General features: G+C 40.8%; 1 protein-coding gene across 3 annotated transcripts in view; it reads left to right on the forward strand.

Moving 5' to 3' along the window:
- The first annotated feature begins 3,111 nt into the window (after positions 1–3,111).
- The window catches only part of PWWP2B (PWWP domain containing 2B), a 41,324-nt gene continuing 17,779 nt past the window's right edge, over positions 3,112–26,656 (forward strand). The window contains exons 1-4 of one of the 3 annotated variants that reach the window (XM_067533471.1): positions 3,112–3,391; positions 5,968–6,371; positions 19,762–21,417; positions 22,542–23,050. In XM_067533471.1, the coding sequence (XP_067389572.1) occupies positions 6,229–6,371; positions 19,762–21,400 (1,782 nt within the window). In that variant the 5' untranslated portion in view covers positions 3,112–3,391; positions 5,968–6,228 and the 3' untranslated portion in view covers positions 21,401–21,417; positions 22,542–23,050. Of the gene's footprint in view, positions 3,392–5,442; positions 5,507–5,967; positions 6,372–19,761; positions 21,418–22,541; positions 23,051–26,656 lie in introns of those variants that run through there. The other 2 variants (XM_067533469.1, XM_067533470.1) reach the window with 2 other exon arrangements.

Below are 26,656 nucleotides of genomic sequence, written 5' to 3' on the forward strand. Positions count from 1 at the left end.
TTGTGTCTAGTTGAGATGAGTTGGCATGGCATGTATGCAGTGGGGGGAAGGGAGGAGTTGCTTAACAAATGTGACATTGAACTAACTGTAGAAGATGGAAGACCACTTTAAAGTGGTCGTAGTTTGATTAAAAATGGTTAAATACAGTTCTAACTACATCAAGCTCTCAGGGTATATCTACATAGCCAACAGCTGCTTGTGGCAGTGAGGCTCAGAGGCCAGGTCAACAGACTCGAGTTTGCAGGACTTTGCACTACCGTGCAACTGTGTAGACATTTACTGGAGTTTGGGCTTTGAAGCCAAGCCACGACATCTACTCAGCTAATTTTTGAACAGCAGCCTGAGCCTTGCAAACAGGCCTGCTGACCGAAGGGCAAAGTGGGCAATTGCCAGGAACTTCGTGATTTTAAAAGTGGCCTGGGCCACGGGTGGCAGGGTGAAAGCTTCCCCTTGGTGAGGCTAGCTCCCTGTCCTGCCTCTTTCGCCTGTGGCCCCTGCCCACAGTCCACCCCCGCTCCACCCCAGGTCCCACTACTGCCCTGCTCAGCCCACTCACCACCAAGTCCCTTCCCACCAGCTCACCTCCTGTCTTGGCCCCATTCCTCTCTTTCACACCCCCCTTTCCCCTCTTGGCTCTCCGCACCACTGCTTGCCGCATCCCTCCTCTCTCCTTCCCTGCTCAGCCTGCCCAGCTGTCACTCACCATCTGGGGGAAGGGAAAGTGTGGAAGGAGAGGGCGGGGACTGAGCAATGGGGAGCAGGGACAGGCAGTGAATAAACCCAGTGGGGAAGGGGGCAGGGCCTGGGGTGGAGTGGGAGCAGGGCCTCAGGCAGACTGTGGGTGGGCCATGGGCAGAAAGGGTGGGGTAGGACTGTTCTGCCCTGGGGCCTGGAATTTCTGTCAGCGGGCCAGCCTGCAAACCTGAGTCTGTTGACCTGGGCTCTGAGACTCGCTGCCACAGGTTGTGTAGACGTACCCACAGAATTTGAGTGAAAGTTAAGCTGTTAAGAAGGGAAAGGAGTTTTAGTCAGGCTACTTAAAACTCTTTGCTCTTGTTAACGCCTATTTCAGTTTTTAAAAACGAATTAACAGTGGCTCCTATTGTTTCAGCTATCTGTTCCACAAAGGAGCATAACTGCTTTTTCATTTATTCTGAGTGAGGGGTGGCTGTTATGCCCACCTGCTTCAAAAAGGTTTCACCCAATCCCCAGTGTACCAGGTCTACCTCTTCCTGCTCTTATACCTCTCCCACATCCTCCAGCAAAAGCATATTTTTAAGCTAAAAAAATTGTAGAGAGCACTTTGTGCTTATCAAAGAAACAAACGAATAAAAACTTTTCAGACCTTCATACATCATAGAGAAGCAAAAAGAGGGCACAGTGACTTTTTTTGTGTGTATTATAAAAACTGAGTGATTAGTTAAATGGGAACAATAATAATTTTCATTCCTATGGCACCTACTATACAAGGATCTCAAAGCACTTTACAAATGTTAACAAATTAAATGAGGTAGATAAGTATTATTATCCCCATTTTACAGATGGGGAAGCTGATACACTCAGATGTTAAGTGCTTTATCCAAGGTCACTGAGGAGGCCTCTGGCAGAACTAAAGAACCCACATCTTCTGACTCCCACTTCTGTGCCGTAACCACAAAACCAGCTTTCTCATTCATACTACTTACTGTGACAACACAAGCTTGTAAATCAGCTGTATGCAAATGGGAGTTTAATGTGTAGAAAACAAAAGTGGCAGTAAAAAAAGGCTAAATAAGTTATAACCCAGATGACTCACCCAAAGGGACTCTTCCTATGTGTACATTTAAGCATGTGCTTGAAGATTTGCATATGAATGGAGCCTAAACTTCTTTGTGTATCAAATTGTAACACTTTTAACAAGACTTTGGCTACCTTTTTATACTGAAAAGAAAAGGAGCAATGCTAAAGGAATACATGTCTAATTGAAGAACTCTTTGTTTAAAAGGCAACTGTAATGTTAAAAGTCATATTTAAATAAATAAACCTTGCCAGCTGTATGTTACTCATAAATCCTTGGATTATTAGAACTGGTGGTATTTTTATTTCACTAATTTTGCTCTTTATTTTTTCATTTCTCAGCTTAGGCAATGAAAATAAAGTATTAGTTTCGCTTTCTGATTTTCTTGCACTGGAACAATGCTGCAATGCAGCAGAATGTTTGTTTTAAAAAGCAGTTCACTTTAGAATTCAAAGAAAAACCATAGAAACATTTCTATTGGTTTTAGTTTTACAATGCATGAATTAGGGGCTAAATCTGATGAGACAGTATGTATGTATTGAACAGCTATTATGGTCCATTTTTAACCTAGCAAGTAAGCCATGCGGTTTTATATTTTTTGTATCCAATTTGCCTATTGTTTCACTTTTCTGTGCAGATCTGAGGACTATAATAAATAGATTTTTAACAAATTTTCAGTACCTGCTTCTGCCAGAAATATAGTATGAAAATTGTAGCGTTGATTTTAACCTGTGGGAAAGCTGTAGCTTATCCCCTCAAAACCTATATTGATAGTTTTTTACCTAGGGTTAAGCACCCCCTCCCACCACCTTTAACATCCTTTCAAATGCTTCCAAGACCAGCAGTTCAATACTTTTCATTGGGAGGATGCCTACGAAAACCAAACCACAGTCAAATTCCCTAGACTACTTCTTAGATCTCCCCCTCTGTTTCAGCAGAATTTAGCTGCCAGCCTTCTCCTCTGCAGGGAGAGATGGCAATTGCTCTGCTGTCTCCAGTGGGGCTGCCTGCCCTGTCATCTTTTAGGTGTGCGCTCAAGACAACAGGAGCCAGAACGGTGGAATGAGGTTTAGTGGAGCTGGCTGCTGCGGCGGCGCGGCTGCTCAGCCAGTCTTGAAGCTCCACTAAAGCTTGACAATTGACAGACTCAGCCGCAGCAAGTCTCTTGCGGGGGGAGGCGCTTCCACGCCTGGAGCGGCCGAGAGGTCAGTCCTGGGGAGCGAAGGCAGCATTCGGCCGCTAGAGGGTGCGTGTTGGAAAGTAAATGCCACATAGTAACCTCTACATTATCAAATACTGTAGTTGTTAAAGGGCTGGAGACTGATCGCTCAGGTAACGTCAGCACTGGACTTTTCTCTCTATTTTCAGTGCCTTTGCAACGATTCTCATTTGCTAGATGGGAGTTTTGTTTTGCTTTGGGTTTTTTGTTTGTTTCCCCCGCCCCATAGCCTTTTGGGTGCTCCTTTCCGTTTAGATCCTTATTGCAGGCGACTCCAGTGCGACTAACTTCAAATGACTAAGCAAAGCAATCGTCTCCTTTTTCTCATGGTCAAACATTGACCAAACAAACTTAATCGAGATTGAAGTAATCGAGTAAACAACAGCAACAACGTTGTAAGTTCAGCGAGCCCACGATGCAGTTTTATTAATTTGTAACAATGTTCTGTGCTTTTGTGGCTCACACCATAAATGGTTTTAAAGGTATTAGAGAACTGCAGTATTTAGCTGACGTGTGCTGAAGCTATTCCTTGTGGATCCCGCAGATAATCCATCTACTCTGGTTTCGAATTAGTTTTGATTGAAATGTACACTGGTTTGGTTTGGTTTGGTTTTTTAAATGTCCTTGAATGCCATAAAAGCACAATTTGAGAGGAAACTATTTTAAATAACCTTTTTCAAATGTTTTATAATAACTTGTTTGAATCTGTTAAACTACATACATTATGAAAATATATTTTTCTATCATGATTTTGTAAGATTCTAGTCGAACTGATTGGTAAAACACAGATTTTAAAATATCAGCAATGAGTGGCTAAGTCCAGACCTAAACCTTGTCATTTTCCCTTCACCTCATATATTGTAGAATGTGTTTCATTTATTACTTTAATTACCTTGACTACCACAGTGCTGATCATTGGTAGTTTCTCATTTAAAAGGAAAAGCTATTGTGTACTTTTCAAACAGGAAGTGAAACTTACTTTAAAAATATGAATATGTAATATGTAACATGATTGCCATCAATGGTTTCTTGGAATATATATGTAATAATTCTTTCCTGTGCATATGAGTAAAAGACTGATTTCTATTTCACAACTTTATTTAATGGAACTATATCTTGTACTGTTGAACTTTTATATAAAATAAACCATAATGATTATTAAATAATGAAGACAAGATGTTTCTGACAGCATTGTAGGCATATATTTAAAGAGGTAATATGATGGTGGGATCTGCGATGGGCAGGAAGGGCTGACTAACCCTGGACCCCCTCCTGAATGCAGCATTGCTTAGTAAGAAGCGGTTATCCTTTCATTGTTACACCATGTATAGGCCCAATAGAGTAACACTTTGGAACAGTTTGGTATATTTTAAATCTAGAGTAAGATTTAAAACCTATGAGATTCACTCAGCACCTGCAACTGGAAACCTTTGACTGGATATGAAGAGAAAAAGCAACTTTTAATCTTCTTACTTTTAATCTAATGTGCTTCCAGATGAGACTTTTTTTTACTTCCTTGTTGTTTTGCCTTGACAGGCCTAAAAAGGAACTTGGACACTTGCCCATTCAGCTTTTGTTTAATTATTGAAAATAACATCGTTTAATTGTTACTTGACAAAATAATGGAATTTATTTCACTTTAAATATATTTTTAAAGGGGCCTGTTCACTGTTGATGTAAGGACTCCTCCTTGAACGAAAGCATATTTTCCTGCAAATTCAGTGCATTACATAGAAGAGGCTTTTCTCATGGTTTCTAGTAGCCATCTTCTAATGTAAACATTTTTTGCTCTACTGTCTGCTAAAAATTCCCCTTTTCTAAATGTGCCACAGAAATCTCTTTCTTAGTTAAATGAATAAGAACTGATTTTAGTTTTTCCAGTACCAAAATATATCATTTAGAAAAGGGCATTCTGGAAATGGAATGTATATTACTTGTAATTAAACTAAAATAATAAGTCCAGGTTTCTAAAGGCAGTCTTGCTCATTTGAAATGAGACTCCTGATTTGGGATTAATTGCAAAGTAGTTTTTACCATATCTTCCACTTGTAATGAGGCATTTTGTCTGCCACTGAGGCATTTGAAATCTCACTCATAATTTGTTGAAATTTCACTCATTCTTTTACAATATGACACTTCTGCAACTCTGGAAGAGCAAGATTTTGGGTTATAAAAATGTACTAATTGACAGGTGCTGAGAAAAGTGAGCTGTTCTCAGTGTTTTAAGAAAGCAAATTTGAGATTGTAGTTAACCCTTTAAATGGATAAAAGTGATTTTCTGGATTTGCATACTTGTCAACATTTGAATGCTATACAGACAGCCTTTAAACTTCATTATAATACATTTGAGCTAGGATAGCTTTTTTAAGGAAAGGAGTATGGGAACATCTTATTTATCTTTAAAAAAACAAAGGCTGCTTCTTTCCCTCCCATATTTACATAGGGACAGTCAACACATATGGATTAAGAGTAAATGATGGTGTAAATTACGTTCCTAAGGAACAACTTGGGTAAGCAAAATTCTTTAACATGTCTAAATGATTTGTTAGGTGTAGAGTGAGAGTGGTGTAATTATCCCCTAGAGGACAGGTTGGAACAGAAGGAGAACATCCTTAATCTAACCTATTAACATGTTATTGGATGTGGAGTATTCATCCTCCTGCAACCCAGGTTACAGAAGAGGGCAAGTGGTGACTTTCAGTGTGACATATCTGATACAGTTCCAGAAGGGTTATTCTCCTGCAGGGCAATGTCGTGCAGAGGGGATACGCACTGACCCTTTAACTTGTTGGATATGGTGCTGTGGGGGCAGCGCAGAGACCCCTTGACTCTTTCATATGTTATTGATGTGGTGTTGTGGGGGCACAGAGCGACCCATTTCTAGGCCCCACCGTGGGCAGCAGTAGCCGCCTTAGTCTCACTGACATGCTCTTCTCCAATAATCACCCTGAACTGTAGCCAATTGTTGCAGGATTCGGCCGTGGAACGTTCCCGGGAGGGAAGCATTGTGACGTCAGCGCACCTACTAATCCTCCCAATCGAGGGGGAGCCTGGAGCCATGAGGTCATCGCAGCGGCCGGTGTAGCCATCCGGGCGGCGGCAGCAGCTGCGGCAGCGGCGGGGGAGGGGAGAGCAGAGCAGAGCAGAACGGGCAGCGGGCCCAAGCGAGGCCGACTGGAAGCCTGCCGCCGCGCTCCCGCTGTACGGAGGCGGACGCCGAGCTCCTGCAAGCATGGAGGAGGCTGAGGCGAAGGAGCTGCAGGTCGGCTCCTGGCTACCGGTGATGGTGGAGCAGATGGTGAACGACACGTTGGTGGTCACCTTGAGCTGCGGGGAGAGGCGCTTCACTGGGATCCTCCTAGACTGCACTAAAAAGTAGGCGCCCTCAAATGCTTTGATTGTTACCCAAAATATTTCCAAGGGTGATGATTGCAACTGAGAAGTTTCTCTGTAGCCTAGGGCCTGCTGCTGCACAGAGAGATCAGAGCAGCTGGGGAGGAGGAGGGATTAGGCCATAATCAGATTAAAGAGTTAAGGTTGCATTGCACATTGCAGGTGGGGGAGGGGAGGAGAGCACAAGTGGGGGGGTGGCCGAGAAGATTCATTTAAAAAAGCAAACTCATTTGGTTTCATTTTCTTTTCTTTAAAAAACAAACAAACAAAAAAACAGTTGGAAGGAGACTTTCAGAGGGTGGCTATCCAGTTACACTGCAAAATCAATTTTCTCAGTGACCCTTTTAGAGGCTTCAAAAAGAAGAAGAACTTATAGTGTGAAAGTATTTTAAAGTAACTCTCTTTATGGGCATACGTTCCTAGAAAAAGTGTGTCCCCATCAAGCTGGAGAATTGACTACATCTGTTTAAGTGACTTCACTGCCCCCGAGGCTGCTTGTAGAGTTAACCTTTTGTTTTAGAGCAGAAACTGCACATTTGTCAGGAAAAAGGTTTTGTTGAAAAAAAATATTAGAACTTGACAGAGTTCTTAATGATGTTTGGCTTGTGCTGTATGTCTGGGTGTGCTGGGGTAGTGGTATGATACATTCATGATGTCAGAGACTGCCATAATTATAGACTTTCTTTCTTTGTTCAGGAAGAATACGCTTACCCCTACGCTTCAACAGCTTTATCTTCTGGGGAAACTGTCCTGTTACTTTTAATAATGGAAAAATAAAAAGGGTATAAGCATATTAGTCCTGGGTTTTCTAGAACATTATACAAAAAGGAACAATTAAATGCAAATTTTTATTTGCCATGTATTTGGAGCTAATGTGCTTAGTGAAAATAAGTGTAGTGGCAAGACTGATTAATATATAAGCATACAGTGATGGAATACTCCTGTGTGCATCAAGTTAACATATGTTCTGCATTTGCCATGGAATCGCAAAACTGTAACAAATGATCTCTTAGACATAATGAAATGTGTAATAGCTATTTAGATTGCTGGATAGCTGATCCTTATTTATTGATAGTGGAGGGTTTTTAACCTAGTTAGAAATCCATTTAATCACACACAAATATAAAGGTTTGTTGTTTTTAATGTTTCAGATTGACATATATGCTGTGTCTTAGCCAATTATCTATGTTATCTCTTTATTTAATCCTCTGGTGTAGTAAAATATCTGGAATACATCACTGCAAGATAATAGGATCCTTCTACTAGATGAGTGGTATGAGAAGGCTGAGGCATTAATCAAACATATATGTCTTGGCTTTCCTTTAGTGTTTTATTTTCAGAATGGGCACTGTAAATGTGTCCTGCTTTTTGAAGGCCTCAAACTTTTCTTTAATACATTCCTAGACTTTTCTACAGGCTTCCCCCTCCCACAGCAGTGCAAAACCATTATCCTTTCACAATTATCCTACTGGCATTATCTCTTAATTAGATGTGCCAGAAACCAGTAATACTAAAGTCACGTGAGTTAGCATATGGCTTCATGTTAATTTTATCCATCTACCTCATTACTTTCAGTATGTGAAAGCGCTGAACTCAAACATTTTAAGCTAAGATGCAGCTAATTGGAGGTTGACATGTTTTCTTTCTCATTGTCCAAATGGCCAGCTAGCATTACGAATATCGAATATCCCTACAAATCCTTGCATATGCAGTCAGCCATTGGAGAAGGACTGCAGCTTTATTGATTTCTCCTGTCACTGGAGAATCTGAAGCCAATAATGTGGGTTCATTGCAACGTTTAAAGCTTTACATTCTGTGGTCATACAGTGATCCTGTCACCATTCTTCTGCCTTCCTTCAGAAGCTGGCCATATTAAAATGCCTATGCTTTTCAGATTTTGTTGCTCATCTTAAATCCTCTGTGTTTTTTCTTTTTTTTAGCCTTCTGCTGTTCTTTTCTCTTCTTATTTAACTTTTGTTGTGGATTCTATTGCAGCAGCAGGCTCCCATGGCCCTGTCCTCTGCCACAGTGCCATCAGAAATATATTGTACCCATTTTGAAGAGGCCAAGACCTCTTCTGACTTGGATAGTAGTTGCCCCTGAAACTTAAAGGCTGGTTTTATTGAGAGTAAGGGTGATGTTCACATACAGGATGTTTTATTTCATTACAATGATCTTAAAGAATTGTACTAAAATTAATAACAAAATAATCTTCCAGACAGTAATGCTTGTTGCACGATTAACTTCAAGGGTGGGAATTTCATTTCTATTTGTTCAATTGTATTTACATTCTGATCTAGGGTGGATTGTTGATTATTCATTTGAGTAGTCATTTGCATTCTAGCAACATTTGCCAGTGACTCCCTGGACAAAGGACATATGAAGTGAGACTTTTGGATTTTATTTTTACAAAATGCTTGAATGGTTATCACTTCCACAGGCCACTCAGATTTTCCTGAAACTTTGGGGCCAGATTTGCAAAAGCATTTTTGTGTCTTATCTGCATCTAGTGCATTTAAGTGTCTAGTAAGAATTTTTAAATTCCTAAATGGATTAAGTGCCTAACTCCTATTGTTTTTAATGCATGCTAAGTAGCTAACATGCTTTCTAGGGGTCCTAAGTTACTTTTGAAAATGGGACTTAGGCTCCTAAATCACTTTGGCCCTCGACAATTTTTACCTTTGTACCTATCTCTTCGCCGCCCCCCCCTCCCCTTTCTGAATCTTTTATGAGGGTTTTCCTTTTCAGTGGGAACACAAAGCCACTCCATTTCTAATGTGCCTGTTTTGAGACACTTAAGACAAGTATGTGCTACAAAATGTTGTTGGCACAGCTATGTCTGTCAGGGATGTGAAAAAAACACCCCCTAGACAACATGGTTGTGATTGCAAACCCACCAGTGTAGATACTTCTGTTGGTATAATGTCATTTGAGAAGGTCGTATTACTATGCCTGCAGAAAAACTCCTTCTATGGCATATGCTGTGTCTACACTAGGGGGCTCTGTCAGTATAGCTGTATCAGCAAAGACTGTGTAGTGTTGACCAGACCTGAGGATACTTTCAGAATTCTTCTCTGCCAAGTCTAAGGTTAATTTAGTGGAATGTTAATGTATGTTCACACTATCCCCAGTTTACAAGTTCCTGGCAAAAGTTCCAGTTACCTTAAAAAGATAATCTGAACTTGTGAAGTCCTGCTAGAGGATAAAACAAATTATTAGACAAATCAGATGCCTACATCGTGATGATACTTAACTATATAATCATATAGCAAAAGGACATGTAGGTGTCTATTTCTGAGTGGGAGTGGAGTAAGGAAGCCAAAATGAATTTAAGGCAAAAGGGCGGGTTCTCTTTCCTGATTATATGTAGCTAATGCTAAATAAAAGTAGGGGAACATGGACCAAAATAAAGCATTTCTTGTGGCACTCTTTTTTCAATTTATGTGATTGGTTCCATGTTGGTGTTTACCTGCTATCATGAAGTTAAACATCAGAAGTACCTCTATCTTTAGTCTCTTTAAAAACAGAAATACAGTTGAAGATCTTTGAGATGACCCTAGCAATGTTCCAGTGATTCAATAATATTGGCTGTTCTTCAGACATCTTGCAAAGAGATGCAGTACAACAACTGGGAGCCTGACTGTTTCTTTTAAATGAATTTAAATGTTTCTTTGTGTGGTTGGGGCTGGAAGATGGAGCTCTTTTTTTTTTTTTCCTTCCAGTATCTAGCAGGGATGAAGAACTTTTGATCACTCTAGCCAAAGGCTGATGTGGAAGAGGGAATTCCTGAGCCATGTACAGTACTTCTTGGCATCTAGACTTTTCAACAGGGTTTGGATCCTGGGTCTTGTTGGTTGGTGAGCCTCCCTTCCTACAGGCCTAATATTCAAGTCAGTCTACCTATCTATAGGCATATGACTATTGTGCCATATACTATCTAGGTACCAGTGGGGCTAGTTCTCGTGTTCATAGGTGGCACAGTAAACATCTCATACCCTTATTTAGGTGCTGACCTTGCAACCTAATCTATACTGGTAGACTCCTGGCTCCTTGTGGAGCTCCAGTTACTTCAATGGCCCTCCACATAGATGTAAGGGTTCTCTTGTGCAGATCGGATTGGGGACCTACTGCAGTGAAAATTTTGACCAAGATTTTGAAGAGTGGCTTGTAAGAGATTCACTTCTGAGTGCTAGTTTAGATAGCTTAAAGACGATAGGCACTCAGTAACTTCTGAAAATCAGGCTGCTCTACAGCATTTCAGTTTAGGCACCCAAGTCACTAGTTGCCCCAAAACTTCAAGGCCAAGATTCTCATGATAGTTTTCAGTAGCATAAAACAATGGATACTAATCTTGCTTATCTGTTAATTTGGCAACTGAAAGTAGAACTAGAACATGTCAGTGAAGAATCTGAACTTATTCTGTTGTGGTGGAAGAGGGATCTATTTACAAAACAGTTGCTTAATGTAACCTTGACGTACTAGATTTTGCTTCCGTAAGAAAAGTTCAAACTCCAAGAATACTGTTAACCCGCAGATAGCAAGAACATTCTTACTATTGTAAAGCCACTTAATGACCAGTAGAGAACAACCGCCTAGAGCAAGATTGCATCTGAAACCCATTATTAAGATTAAGATTTTTGTCATGGTTATTTTTAGTAAAAGTCACGGGCCAGTCCTGGGCAATAAACAAAATTTAATGGAAGCCCATGACTGGTCTGTGACTTTTACTAAAAATAATGGGGGAGGGGCCTGATCTCCAGAGGGAGACTGATAGCTCTGCCCCCTCCCTTCCTGGCTGCTCAGAGCCATAGGAGCTGTGGGGGCCTCCACGGTCCTGGTGGCTGGCTGATCTGACCCTGCCACCCCTGCGTGCAGGGCTGAAGTGGAAAATGTCACGGAATCCATGACCTCCATGACAAAGTCTTGTCCTTATCCATTATATATTACATCTCTGTGGCCAAAGCTTGAAAAATAAACTTGCTTGTAGTCAATAGGAAGCTTTTCTTGGGCACGTCACTGAGTTCTGCAGAATCTAAGCTTTCCTTTTTGTATGAAGTTTTTAACATTTAGATTCTCTTCAGCCTTATCAAGGCAAAATGACGTAGTCTTTTCTGCTGCTGCTGTTTAGAGCTTTAAGGAAAGACAGCAGATGGAAAGCTGATTAGAGCCCTGTCAAACTTTGTGCTGCTACTCAGAAACTAGCTGTGAAACTGACAAGATTCGGGCAGTTCCATGTTGCTGTTTGGGGAAAGTTGAGCAGTAGCAGCTATTCATCGAGAGGAGTTTTTAAGGGGGGAAAAGATGAGAGGAGTAGAGTAGATGCCACAGCCAAAAGTGGGAAGGGGAGAACAGAAGAGATGTAACCCCACCTTGTGTCAGCCAAAAAACGTTGCATTCATTTCTCTTTTCCAGTAGTTGGACGGGCTTATTTTTTGTGGGGAGGTAAGTTAGCACTCCAGATTTGTCAGAAATCAACTATCTGGAGGCTGAGATTAAAGTTAAAGCCTCGCATCTGGGCCCAGGACAAAACCCTGGTAGCAATTTTAGCACCCTTCCCTTTCCCCAGCATTAGGGGGTGGGAGGGTGCTTCTCCTCAGTGTATTGCCTCTAGATAACAAAGGCCTGCATTTCATGTCTTTGGCTAATAAACATTGTCTTAAATGTCTTTGGCTCTAAAATGTTACCAGCATGTCAGTGGATGGGTGGTGAGGGGATGAATATGAGGTGAGTGCATATGTGGGTGGAGGGAAAGAGGGAGATTGATTGATGGAATATGACAGAAAAGAGAAGTGAAATTCTGGGTGGGAGAAGTGAGGGACAGTGAAGACAACATGGAGAAAAGAGACTTCATGATCTATTATAAGAATAAAAAGAGTAGAGTGAAACAAAGAAGATGTTTTAAAAAACCCAGAAATAATTTAGGCAGATGTAGTATGTTTAAAAAGGTGTTAAGTAGAAAGCTGATTGTTAGTGCTATAATTAAATGCAGTACTCATCTGTTTTTATTCTTTCAGTATGTAGTGTGTGGCTTTGGGAAGTGTGGTGGCACTGGAATCTTTCACCTTGGCTAGTAGGCTTAGCCATTAGGCTAGTAGGTTTACCCTTTTTCTAAGCCTTGCCTATGGCCATCCACATCACAGGAATTTGTGCATACAATCCATATTTTTCTGACAGTGAAGGAACAGATGTTGCTCTTCAAAGAAAAATACCATTTCAGGATCACAGCTTCTGGACCTAAGCTGATGTAGGAAATGAGCTGCTGCCTCTTCCCCATACAACTTCTGTACACCCCCCTTTCCCAACTCATTCACTGGGGGAGGGTGTAAAAACAAAACAAAAGAATTCTAGTTTTCTATGGATAACTTTTGTTATGTTTTCAATAATCACTGGATAATCATTTTGGCTTGTGATCTTGAATTTACTAAATGTGGAACCCAAGTTCACATCCTAGCACAAACTTAGTGATTACATTAATGAAGGACTATAAACTGGTTCACTGCTTTTACAACGTTCTTGCTAGCAAGTTTCGGCAATTTTGGTGTAATCTAAATTATGAAGAGCTGAATCTTAATTATCTGTGCGTTTAAACCTTTCCAAAGCTGAGGATAGTGTTCTCCTTCTCCCGGGGAGAGCAGGGAATGAGGCTATTATAATCCATTTTGGCTGTGCATGTCCCAGAAGACTAGCACTACAAATTGAGACTGAATTCATGTCCTGTAGTACCCTCTGGTGCCTATAATACCCAGACACTTTCACATGCCCCTAAGCTCAAGAAAATGAAAATGCTCAGTCTGTCACTGAGCAGATTTAAATATGCTGAATCAATAATGACAATGTACATATATACAAAATGTTAAGTCATTTGAACAGGTCAAGAGCAAAAACTAGGTTTAGCTAAATTTGTGTTATTCTGTGTGGTGAAAGATTTCACTGGAAACAAAAGTGTGGTAATGGAAGTATATTTCGTGAAATGTACTCAATGTTATGTATTAGGTGATAGTATATAATTAAAACCTATTTGAAGAGGTTCATGCCAGTCCAGCAGTTGCTCAGCTGCAGACAGATAAGAAAAAAACTTAATTCTATATGGGGTACTGGTTCTGGTTAAGGACACCAGAAATCTGAGTTTTAAAGCTTTTTCTTTTAAGAAAAGCTGGTTTTTAATAGTTCTGCAGCTAAATTTATCTGGAGTCATTTGAATTTGTTTTTTAGTTTTTCCATAAGAAATAAGTTAATGAGGTATAAAGAAATTGAAGTTCTACTCATTGAATGCCTCTATAAATCACATTGGCTTATTGGTCATATGGCCTTTTTACATTTTTGCTGAACAGAGGAGTAGCATGTGGTGGTATGGTGATGAGGGCCATATAAATATCTAGACAAATGCAAGGACTGGTCACTATGTACACCGCATCTCTTAGGGGCTAGCTTCTTTGGGTGACTGATGGGGCGGGTAGATGGTCAGAACTTCATAAACTGGGGAGTTGGTGGCAAAGGTAAGACAACTGTTGGACTTGTCCTCTCATCCCAAAAGGCAAGCTGGTAAGGGAGACTTGAGAGGAAAATATTTTTTTCATCAAAACTAATTTCTTAGAAATCCCCAACATGAACAAAGCAAATGCAGGCTGACTTTGTGGCAAAAGCAGCAAAATATGGCCCCTCAGGACAAAATGGTCCCCTCAGTTGCATCTCTTAGGTTCAGATAGTATACCACAGTATTGAGTTTTACTTGCCCAGTAGTCTGCAGTACTATGGTATCTTGTTTCTTAACTTTGGACAGTAGAGAACTGTTTTCTCATGAGGGCCTCTATTTCACTGCTATTGCCTTCACTGCCAGTCTATAGTTATCTAAGATATAAAGAGTTCAACTACCACCTAACTTCCACTTGCTTTGTTTTATGCTCTAATCCTCAAACAAATCTTTGGGATGGGCATAAGTTCAGTCAATAGACTAGAAAGATGTTGCCAGTCTGTGCTTCGTTCAGTTCAGTGCAATTATGATTGTGGTGGCAGCTTTACGTCGGCAGATCCAAAATCAGAACCATCTGTTTAAACTCTTATCTGAAATGGACCTGAAAGCCAAGGAAGACTGTGGCACGGCCCACCTTAAGTTTCCAAAGGCCTTGTGTAGCCTCACAGAGGGTGCATTGCAGTACTCTAATTTCAGCATGACATAGCAATCAAACCCTTTCCAAAGAGCAGAAAGCTGCTACCTGAGAATGCAGGAGTAACCAGGGATCTAAAATAGCCCCTGAATTGCAAATCTGAGTAATAAACAGCCGGAGCAGTCCCTCAGTCAAGGAGGTTTGTAGTTTCTCCAAAATAACCAGTGTTGTTTGTCTTGTCTGAGCTGCACTTCAGCCATCAAAGGATTGAATGGCCACCTGGGTGGCTGGATATATGGCAGCAAAGTGACTAATTTTAGATTGCAGAGAGCTGACGTTAGGGACTATCCCTTTACTACAGTTTTGTAAAGAGCCTAGCACAGCGGGGCCCCGGCCTGGTTGAGCCTTCTGCCCACCACGACAATATAAATGTTGTTGTGAACTAGTTGTGAACTCAACCATTATTAAAGACCTATCCCTTGCTTAGCTTAAGAAGTGGCTAAAGAGGTTGTGAGTCCAGTCAGATCCCCATTCGTTCATACCAGTTCAGACTTCACTAAACTTTCTCAAATAAGACACCGTTGGGTTAGTTAGTTTTACTTGCACGCGCGCGCGCACACACACACACACACACGTGTTGCAATTTGGTAATGTATCTGTCTCCATCTGCTATAGCTGGCTGACCTTTACCATTAGCACTGTTTATGGATCTTAATTACTCTTTCTAAAATGTTTTACTCTACTATTATGGTCAATTAGGGTACTGAGCCTAATCTAATCAATGCAGAATTGGCTAATTCTAATTCACGATCCTGATGATTCTCACCAGCAAAAGTAGTGTCATCCCACTTCCCAGGAAAGGTTTAATACCTGGGTGCTGGGCCTTGGTCTCCTAAAACTTCATTACTCTGGCAAAACATGCCAAAGTCACTGGCATTATAAAGGACTGGATCATACAAAGTTTACTCATACAAGTTCAGGTGATTTCAGTGGGATTGCTCATGTGAGTGAGGCTAGCAGGACCAAGCCTTTAGAGAACTGACGGGGCCTGAACCTGCTTGCCTTAATGACTCAGGTAGTTCTATTTAAACCCTTAGGCCTACTTTTGTAAGAGTAAGGTGAACAGAATTTACCTTCTACTGGAGTGGAATAGAGGAAAATTCCTCTACTGTATAGTTTTATTTGGTCAAGCCAGAACCATTCCACCCAACTGAATAAGTAAAGTATCTCACAGTTCTGACCTAAGCTGCATGAATAATAGAACTACATTGGTTTCCATAGCAAATATATTAGCAGAGTCTGTCACTTAAAGCCTTTAATTCTCAGGCTTGACTTCCTTTTTTCTCAAAAAAGCTCTCAGAACAAAATGGCTTAGTTTTAAATTACATTTTGCAGGCAGTTTAGTCCTCTCCCTGTAGACTAAGCTAGTCCTCTAATTTGGAAAGTAAATGTCACCTAGACAAGGTATTGAATTATAAAAATGGTCAAGATACCATAATGACTTCAAGCAAATGGAAAGGATTTTTTCTTTCTAGAAAAGGCAAATTTAAAACTTGATAGTCATCCAGTTACTAAATTATTTGTACTCTTAAAGAACAAAGAATAGCAATGAGTTGGTGCCATAATTAAGGAACAATTCCTGCTTTCCTGACTTACGCAAGCAATTTATTTTTTCCCTGGTGAGTTTTCTTATGTAGGAAGGGTTTGGCCTGTAATTAACAACGTCTGCAAAAACAAAAATGAAACCAGTTTTCTGTAACCATAATGAATTAGAGGGTGGTAGGAAGGGGAGAAACATCAGTGAGTTCATAAGGCTATTGCAGTCTTGGGAAGAAAGCCATCATTTCTCTTCTTTAAACTGAGTTTGTATGTAACCTCCACTAACACTCGTCTAGGAAGAAGTTTCCCTACTTTTGATGTGCACCTGTCATCTGAAACAACAGTAGCCGAAGAAGATCTGCTGTAAGGGTATGGAGCTTACCCTTCTAGCAAGAAGTTGCACTCTGGGGATATGGAACTGAGAGAGAAATACAGCAGCCTTCGCTGTCTGGTCTGAAAGCATCTACTGGAGGCAAAGCAGAAGCTCCAGGGTGATCAGCAGCACATGCAGTCAAACTGATTCAAACAGCTTGCCTATTCCAACTCCCCACAGCCAACTCTACTCCCATTCCCCATTCTTTGTGCTGTTCTCTGGAGGGGATTGGACATGAGGTTGAGGGAGTTTCCATATTTCTCAATTATTCTCTGAGCTGGGATGCCAAATCTTTCTGTTGGCCCATGTTGGCACCTGCCTCCCCTTCTTTTATGCAGGAGTTGATCACTGCAGGTAGCAGGAAGGAAACAGAGCGCTATGGAGGGGATTATATCATTGTGAGAAAATGGCCTGTGGTTGGCCTAGAATACTCTCTACCTTCCATTTTTGCTAGTTTCACAGAGCTAAATTTGTAAAACATTTATTTAAGAAGTTAGAACACTTGCTTGATAGTACATGCTCTAGTAACTTTATGTTGAGCCTTGCACTGTAACAGACTATTGTTGCATTCCCAAAGCTACCTGAAAACTTCTACTGAAACTTTCCATCTCACCCAAGGTAGAAATACTTTGGAAAAACCTAAGCATAATCCATGAAGCCATTTTCTTGAGAGAAGAGGGTGAAATTGTAAATCAAAAGTACCATGTTTTAACAAGCTGAAACTTTCCCTTCTTAAAAAACAAAAACCCCTAACCCTTTATTTTCAGAAACTAAGAATGGGTGTAGTAACAACAGTTTGTTGCAAATCATACTGCTCCCAACGAACCTGAAAGATAAAAGATTTCAGTTATGTCAGCCAGGTATGAGGGGACTCTGTACTACGCTGACCATTCTAATTGCTATATGATAGGTTAGTTTTATATGGTACCTGAAAGATGAGGAGGACGTGGGACAAAAAAGGGAAAAAGTGGGTAAGGAGAAATCTGGATGTCTGAGGTGGGTAGAGACAGTGTAATTATGTTTTGGTAAGAGAGAATTGTGGGATATGATGTCTTGTAGAAACTTACAGGATAAAAATAGTTCATTTAAGTCTTTGTTGGAGAGGATGATCTCCATTACAAGGAGAATGTAACTGCCTGCTTCCAGTCACATAGGAATGAGGGTCTTGTCCTTTCTGTTGGTAAAGGACAGCTTTTTAAGGAAGCTAAAGTGATTTTTCTAAGATAAAGTGCAATAGGGTATCTTTCTCCAAGGCCTGGCTTGTCTCAAAGTACAAGGAGAAGTTCAGAGCTTAAAAATATGGCTACAAATTTCATGCTGTATTACTTGTTGGAGTCAAAGTATTGGAGGAAAGGGTTGAACTGAAGTAATTAAAAACAAAATTTTGTGTCTGGGATGTCTTGTTGGTGAAATTTGAGCCAGAAAGAACACAGCTTGGCTCTGGTTGAGTTTTCAGGACTGACAGAAAAACCATCACATTACTTGTTAAAGGAATACACGTCATATGAAGCCACTGAGACAATAAACATGGTGCCTCATGGTGGCCTTCTTTAAAAAAAAGTGATCATTTTACAAAGGACGTGCAATTTATTTATTCTGAGTCTGTCAGGAGCAGACTGGGCATTAATGAGTCAGTGGAACATAATGCTCTCTTTGCTTAATAAAGCCTAAGCACAAAATAGAATTTCATTTGCGAAGAGTCATTTTGTCAGTCATGTGTTTGTGGAAAATCTGTCTCCCATTAATTCTTTGCTGCTATATTGTAAAGAAAAGTGAATTCCCTCTTCTTAGATGGTATTTTTAATATTGAAGCTGTAAACTTCCTGAACTAAAAACTGATAGATTAGTGTGCAAAGCACAGGCCCTGGTTCACAGTTATGTGCCCTGATCCTGAGCAAGCAAGGAAATCCTGAAGGCCAGGCCAAGGAACAGAAGAGAACCACTGCAGCAAAGTATACACCAAACATGTAGGTATAGAAAGGGGAGGGGGAAAAGCTACAAAGAGCGGGTGGTGTGATGAAGCAATATTGCCACTCATTGTCTTGAGCTTCCCATTCTCCAGAGATGTGACCCTGGGCCTTGCTTGGTTAAGACTTCAGAGATTAGCCCAGATCTCATGTCTGGTCCAGCAGCATAACTGCTGGTGCAGCTGACTATCGCTATTCAAAATAAATCTATAGAAATAACATTTTCATGTTTCTTTAGAAAGGGCCTTTTGAAACACTCAGGAATGTATGCAAGAGTGCAATATTCTGTGATAGGATTTGGAATTGCACAAATGAGACGTTCTCTGCTTGATTTAGCTAGCTTGGAGAAACGGCATGTACATTATTTTTTTTAAAAAGAGAACAGAAGAATAAGACGTTGGGGAGAACATGCATACTACTATAAAAACCCCATGCTTGAATGTGCAAGTTGGGGAAATCACTCATTCAGTGACCTGACTTGCACATGGGTGTGGCTCAATTGTTGCATGGTAATCTGAAAATTTAGTCTCAATAGTCTAGCACATTGAAGGAATTTTTAATAGTGCCCCCAAAGACTTGGTGTTCTACTCTTCTCTACATCTCCTTTTGCATGGTATTACTGGCCTGCTGAGTGTGGCTGTCCTTGGAGTAAATTACTTGTTCTGGATTGTGTGAATGATGCTAGACTGGAAACAAAACTCTTTGGCACATGCCCACGTTTCACTAATACGATGTTAAGGTTGAGAATTCAGTGGACAGGTCACTTTAGACTTTCCACCCAAAGAGTAGATTATACTCTATACCAGTGGTTCCCAGCCTGTGGCCTGGGGGCCAAAACTGGCCCATGGGGTCTTTCAAAGTGGCCCGCGGCTCCTCTCCCCCTGGCTACAGAAGGGAGCCACTGCCCAGGGACCCAGATGGAGCACATGGGGCTACAGGATGCGTGCGGTTTCCCTGCTGCAGCCAGGGGGATGGGAGATCAGTGAGGAGGGAGGCAGCCTCGCTGAATTCCTTTTGTCTGGCTGCAGGGGGGGAGGGGCTGCTGGTGGAGACTGGTGGCCCTTTAGGGTAATAAAAATTATATCTGTGGCCCTCAAGCCAAAAAAAGATTGGGAACCACTGCTGTCTACATTTTGGGATGGCACTTTCTCAACACGATAAAATTAGCTGCTGTTTTAAAATGAAGGGAAAATGTTGGCCTATTAATGCGCTGGGCAAATATTCTTTCAGAAAATCACATTTTTCAAGTTTAATCTTGTCAAAGAAACCTCTCAAACATTTCTGATTTATGCTTTTTTTTCCCCCCCTCCCTGCCCCCACTGCTATAGGTCTGGGTTGTTCTGTCTTCCACCACCTTCGTTGCCAAAGCAAGAAGAGCCTCCTGCTGATGCTTGCACTAACTGGGTCCCTGAAGACAGACAGCCTGTGAAGGGTGAGGCTGAGTCACAGCTTTCTAGTGAAAAACCTCCCAAAGGAAACAGTGATGAACAGGTTCCTCCTCTTTTGCCGCCTCCATCACCAGGCAATGTTCCTCCTTACCCTCCCTATTTTGAGGGAGCTCCTTTTCCTCCTCCATTATGGTTAAGACACACGTATCATCAATGGGTCCCTCAGCCACCACCAAGGACTATAAAGAGGACAAAAAGACGGTTGTCACGAAATAGAGATCCAGGAAGGCTCATCATGAGCACTATTAGACTGAGGCCAAGGCAAGTGCTCTGTGAAAAATGTAAAAACACTCTGAACCCAGAGGAAGTTAACAAGGCCAGGCAAAATGCTAAAACAAGGAGGAAGCTAAGCATTCAGGACAAGGAGCAAAAAAAACACAGCCATTCTGATTATGTAGAGAAAAGGAACAAAAGAGAAAAGAGGGAGGAAGACAAATTTTCTGGGGAATTAGTGCATCGAACTCCAGTTATAAAAATATCGTACAGCACGCCACAAGGTAAAGGTGAAGTTGTGAAAATTCCCTCCCGGATTCATGGATCGGTTAAACCATTTTGTCAACAGCGGATATTGCAGAATGGAGGGGAGGACCAAGAGGAGAACACAGACTCTGAACGATGTCAGGAAACCAAATGTTTTATGGATAAGTCGGCAAGCAGCCAACTTGCTTCCATTCCAAAACTGAAGTTAACTAGGCCTGTGCATTCCAGTGCAGATGTTCCACCTCCAAAAATCAGACTGAAACCCCATCGAATAAATGATGGTCAGAGTGTTTCCATTTATAAAGCAGAACTTATTGATGAGATAAATGTCCTTCAGAGTAGCAGAGAGTCCAATCCTGCTGCATTTTACACTGATGAATCTGCAGATAGAAGTTTAGCAGAGATGTCTTCAGGGAGTTCAGGTGAAGATGATGACTTCAAAAGATTTCCCCAAGGTAAAGATGGACATGATAACTTGGCTTTTCTTATGAATTATCGTAAAAGAAAGGCAGATTCTTCTAGTTTATCAGTGTGTAGCAATGACAGTCTAGATGAATCCAAATCCTCTAGTTCAGAAGTAACATCACCAGAAATGTGTGACTTTTTACCTGGTGATGATGCATCTGTCTCTTCATCTTCAAAAGATGAGCGTAAAATTGTGCCACCATTAACAGTTAGACTACACACACAGAGTGTCTCTAAATGTGTCACTGAAGATGGAAGAACTGTTTCAGTGGGGGATATTGTTTGGGGTAAAATTCATGGTTTTCCATGGTGGCCGGCACGTGTTCTTGACATAAACCTTAGCCAGAAGGAAAATGGAGAACCTTCCTGGCGAGAAGCTAAAGTTTCATGGTTTGGTTCTCCAACAACTTCATTCTTATCTGTTTCAAAACTCTCTCCTTTTTCTGAATCTTTCAAACTGAGATTTAATCGTAAGAAGAAAGGGATGTATCGGAAAGCTATTACAGAAGCTGCAAAGGCAGTAGAGCATCTGACCCCAGAAATAAGAGATCTCTTAACACAGTTTGAAACATAACTTGCCTCCAGTACCAGGTGAGTGCAAACTGGACTGATGCTTCCTGTACAACGTTCTTGTACGGATTGCATTTGTCTTATTGTCATGTCTGTACTGTATTTCACTTTGTTTTGTCTTTGAGTTGCCTAAAAGATTAGGGTTAAACTTCTTAAACATGAGTGTCTAGGCCTCTAAATAAGTGGCCTGACTTCCAGAGGGGCGAAAACCTGCAGCTCTCATCGACTTCAGTGAGACTCACCGGAAGAGTCCCTTAATTCTAGTAGGGGACTATGGGCCAATTTACAGCTGTGGGGAAAGGAGCATTGTTGCTTAGGGTGGCCACATACTGCCTCCCAACCAGCTCAGCTAGTGAACAGTCAGTGTACCATCTGGACAGGTGAGGGCACAGACATGTAATAACAGGGTGGGATGCAAAATATGGGTATGCGAGCAGCAAACTCATGCAGTCTTGTTTTGACTATGACAGTGACATGGTAGGTAAGTGACCTGACTATCTTCAGTTTTGCCACCTAAGTAGGTCTGGGTGTAATACTTGCTTACCTCACAAGAGTGTAATGGCTATTGACTGACAGTGCTTATATGTGCTAAAATTCATTCTGCTGTGGTTGGGGAAGTAGTAGCCCCGAGGCCCTTAACTGCTCTAGCGAATTGTCCCTTGGAAATACACTTCTATAAATGATAAATGCCTTCCAGACACTAATATAAGCAGCTGGCTTTAATGATCAAAGATGCTCACTATGGCCCTTTCTTCCTCCCCACCCTCCTTCATTCTTCCCCAAAAAGTCTGGGTTTTGCTTCCTTCTCGCCTTCATTTGTCTCACTTTAAACTAAAACAATCACGTCACACTATTTGTCCTAAAGCTAAGAACAAAACACTTTGATCCTTTTTCCCTGGCAACTTCCTGAAAGTACAACACCCTGGGCCCTACTGAGACAAAGGGGAAGGACATCAACATAGAAATCAGTTTTTGGGAACAGCTGAGAGCATAATATTGGTTCTCCTATGTGACTGTAGAAGAGATGCTTTATCCCTCACTGCTAAGCTATAAAATGCCTGTCTTTATGATCAGTCTGTGTTTAAAATTACAAAATGTAACAAACTCAAATAGCTTTACTATTTTTTTTTTTTTTTAAATTACAGTTTGCATTTTATAGGGCCTGTCCCTGCTCCAGTTCAAGTCCCTGGCAAAACTCCTGGTGACATTGAATAAGATCAAGATTTCTCACTTGGCATCCTGCTGATGGTGGTTATCACGCTAAACATGACTACATCCATGACATTTACAGATTGGGACAGCAGTGAATGATTATTAAACCAGGATAGACACTAACTTTTCTATAAAATCCCAATTCTAACTGTTATAGAAGAGCCTTTCCTCTCTTAAAATCTAGCCTTGTGCTCTGGCTCCCATAGAAGTTAGTAGTGGCTCATCACTTTGTCCCTTATTTCCCCCATTTGCCTAATTTAAGAAATGTGTACACAAGCCAGTGATTTTGTTTTTCAGGTGTCTAACATAAGGAAGTTTACTCATGATGATTATAGTAATATTTGACTTCATACTTCAGATATTAGGATTAAGGTGGTAAATGTTTGTATAATCCTGAGAGAGGCAGGTTTGATAGAGCAAAATAAAGGGAAATTTTGCTGTTTTGCTTTTGCAAACTAATTCTATACAGTTAAATCTGCGAACACTGCACTAATGAGAAACACTCGACATTCTCTTTCACTCTCCATCAAATGTCACCAACTTATTTACCTGAATGTGGTGTAGACCCAGAATTCTCCCTTTCTTTGTACCATGACCTTTGTGCCAAATCCCTCACTTCTCCTAGGTAATAACCAGAATTCAGTTTTAAAAGGCCATAAGATGTTCCTGGAAACCCTCTCTCTATCCAAGTGCCTTATCTGACTCATCTTTTCAGTCCTTCTGCTGAAATTATATGTCAGTCTCCATAAGAAATTACTAACTGTTGCCAATAACTATCTGCTAACTGTGCCATAGCATAAAGTTGCCTCCTTGTTGGTTCAGAATTCACATCTGATGACGTATCAGGAGGGAAAGGGGCAGGAGATCAAAGGTCATTACTTGGATCTTCAGTGTGACAAATGCATCTATTAATACATTGTACAGCTCCCACATTGAATTTGCTTCTTTGAGCCTCCTTTTTTCCATCATCTGTCTTTTATATATTAATGCATGTCATAAAAATTAACTTGTTGATTTCTTATTTGAATACCTCATCTAAATCTAGCTCTGTCCCTTCAATGGGACAGAGTTTCATTGCTTTTCATGAATTTTCTTGACAGGTAACTGAAATCTTCCTACCATTTGCTGCTCACTGATTACTTTTCCCTTTAGTTGCTATAGATCACAGTGGCTCAGTTACTGTTGCAATTAGTCCTGCCAGGAACAACTTGTTTTTGTTATGAATCCATGTCCTTTGGTTTTGAGGAATGTTCAAAGGTGACAGTCTTTTACGTCTGATATAATAATTAACAAGATTACATAGCCATACTTGTAATAACAGACTTCGTGCCATTGCACAAATGGGTTCATTAGGTAGTTGCATAAGGGGAGATACGTTTACAGATAGGAAGTCCTGCAGAATCCAGTAGAAGCACATATCAATTACTTTAATTGTAAACACAAATGTTATGATCAAACTAGATCAATAAGTAAAATAATCACTCACCTGTCAGAAGTGTTCTAATTTTAACTTTCTGAAATATCATAGGTGACACTTATTGGAGACCTCAGCATAACTTCTTTTACATTTAATATAGACTGAATATATGTGGATTCACTAAAACTAGAGCTGATCAAATAATTCTAAGCATATTTGAATAAATTATTTCACCAACTATTATAAAACAAACCTTTCAGGTGGCAAGGTTAATTAGCTCTATTTTTTGATTCCCCTGCAAAATGTATTTCATGGGTGGAGAGTTAAAACCTTGTCACTAAATCGTCAATAAAAATATGGACACTGGAAAAGACTAGGCATAGTAGTAACCTGTAAAATCCAATTTCATGAAACATTCTTAGTTCAGTAGATAGTCAGAGAAAGTCTCCCACTAAACATGGTTTCATGCCTCTTTGTACCTGTCGTGGATATAAAACATAACTTGCTGTTTAAGAGCTGGTGGCTTCATAAATGTCTGTTGCACTGTAACTAAATGTTTGTAATATACAGACTTTTATTTCAGTGGTGTTTGTTTTGTTAAGCATTAAAACCTAGACCAACTTTTCTGATTTTGTTTTTAAGATTAAAGGCCTCTGTAGTTGCTACTGAAAATTAGACAAGTCTTGAAAATGATGGAAGTGTCAAAATAGTGGATGATGATTAACCTTAAATCTAAATCCTTGTTTACCATAGGCCTTCTTAAAGGCCTGTGTCATGAGCATTTTAGCAAGGGTTATGTTGTAAATGGAAGGGCTTAATGGTGGTTGGGAGCCAAAATGGAGTTTTTTTTTTTTTTTTTGGGAGGGGGGGGTCAGGATTACTTTTAGAGGCAGACCTCTGGGGGGTGGGTGGGTGTGAGAAAATGGTTACCTTAAATTTTATTTTGAAAAAGGCAGAGAATATGGTCCCAAGTGGGGCAGAAATCGCACTATTACTTTTGGCATAGGTTACTTGGTTCTGCCACTTTCAGATTACTTGAGCAAAACCAGATAGGATTCCAAGGATGTAACCATGTTACATTTATTGACTCGGTTTATGAAAATCATTCCCTATTCTCCCCCAGCCCTTTAGTGAGGAACTATAAGTGTTGAAGGTGCTGATGAAACCACCTATAGTAGATATGAATGGGAAATTGGTCTTCAGTGTTTTTGTTTCTGATATTAAAGGAAACCAGTCTTGCTGAAGATACTACAATGATTGGTGGAAGAGTGGCGTAGCCTGTATGTACCTAGATAGAAACATGTTTCATGTAACTTAATTTCACAAATGCATGCAGCATATTTCTCATAACTCAGATTTTACACATCAAGCAAATTCGTTCATGGACTGTCGATCCATTGGACAGTAAATAACACCTTTATCACCATTGTGTAAAGTTCCCATATTTCTTTAAATCTCATGTACGTAGGTCTCCTTCGCCTCTTTCTTCCTTGCTGCTGTCCTCTATTTATGAATTACAATGAATTTTAGTTAATGTGACCACTTTAATATCAGAATCTGAATTTTTCGGTTGCTTTATTGGAATCCCTTCCTGCTATTTTCTGACCTCAGCTTCTTGTCTGGAAATGGCTTTTGCCTAATTGCCTCTGCCCAAGAGTGGAAGCTGCAAAGAGTAAGTGCATTATCCTCCCACCGCCCGTCTCCCCCACTGTCTCTAAGGGGAGAAGCTATGCCCTGCCTTCATCTCTACATTCTCTGCATATTCAGGGAAACTTTGCATTTTAGGAGTTACCCATCCTCTCAAAAAGGATATCTACACTTCAGCTGGGAGCGTGCTTCACAACTCGGGTAGACAGAGATGCTCTAGCACATAAAAAGGAGTGTTACTGGGGGTAGCATAAGTGGTGGCTCAGGCTAGCCTCCAGAGTACAAACTAGCCCAGACCCCCTGGGTATTTACGTGGGTGGCTAGGTTGTGCCGTTGCCTTTGCTAGCCCCAGCTACATGCCATCTTCTAGCATGGTAGCTCAAACAAAGCTAGCACATCTAGATACACTCCCAGCTGCACCGTAGATGTACCTGAAGAGGAATCCCACCTAGTCCTAGTTTCCTGCCCCCGATAGCTCACTCTTGCTTTTAAAAGAGGCGATGTCTATTGGGAGCACAGTTCCCGACTGTAAAGCAGCAAGTAACAGGCAGAGAGCAATCTTGGAGTAGCCAAGTAGTAGTCTAAGAACGGAGGAAGCCGCAATCTGCCTCAAACTCTGCACAGTGGCCCTCTAATGGCAGGGTGCCAAATATATTTTTAATAAAGAGCTCAGCAAGAATGTGAGAATTACAATCCTGTTGCCACTGGCCTCCACGTTTCCAGATGACAACTGGGATCAACTCTGTAGTTCAGTGAAGGTGTGGTAAACATCCATATCAAATGTCACCTGAGTTTTCCTACCCAAGTCACTCATGACTTGAGGATGAGATTGGTTTTATTCTGATTTCCACATTAGTGTGCATTTGAAACTGTCTGGGGTTTTGGGTTTTTCGGTTGATTTTCCCCTCCCACCTGCTGGCGCTACCTTAACCGATTCACGCTGGGCTAGAGGTAGTCAAAAATCTCTAGTCTTGAATTTTTTGA

This window comes from Emydura macquarii, unplaced genomic scaffold (assembly GCF_026122565.2).
Source record: "Emydura macquarii macquarii isolate MOO-44397 ecotype Brisbane River unplaced genomic scaffold, CSIRO-AGI_Emac_v2 contig_3343, whole genome shotgun sequence".
Taxonomy (NCBI): Eukaryota; Metazoa; Chordata; order Testudines; family Chelidae; genus Emydura; species Emydura macquarii.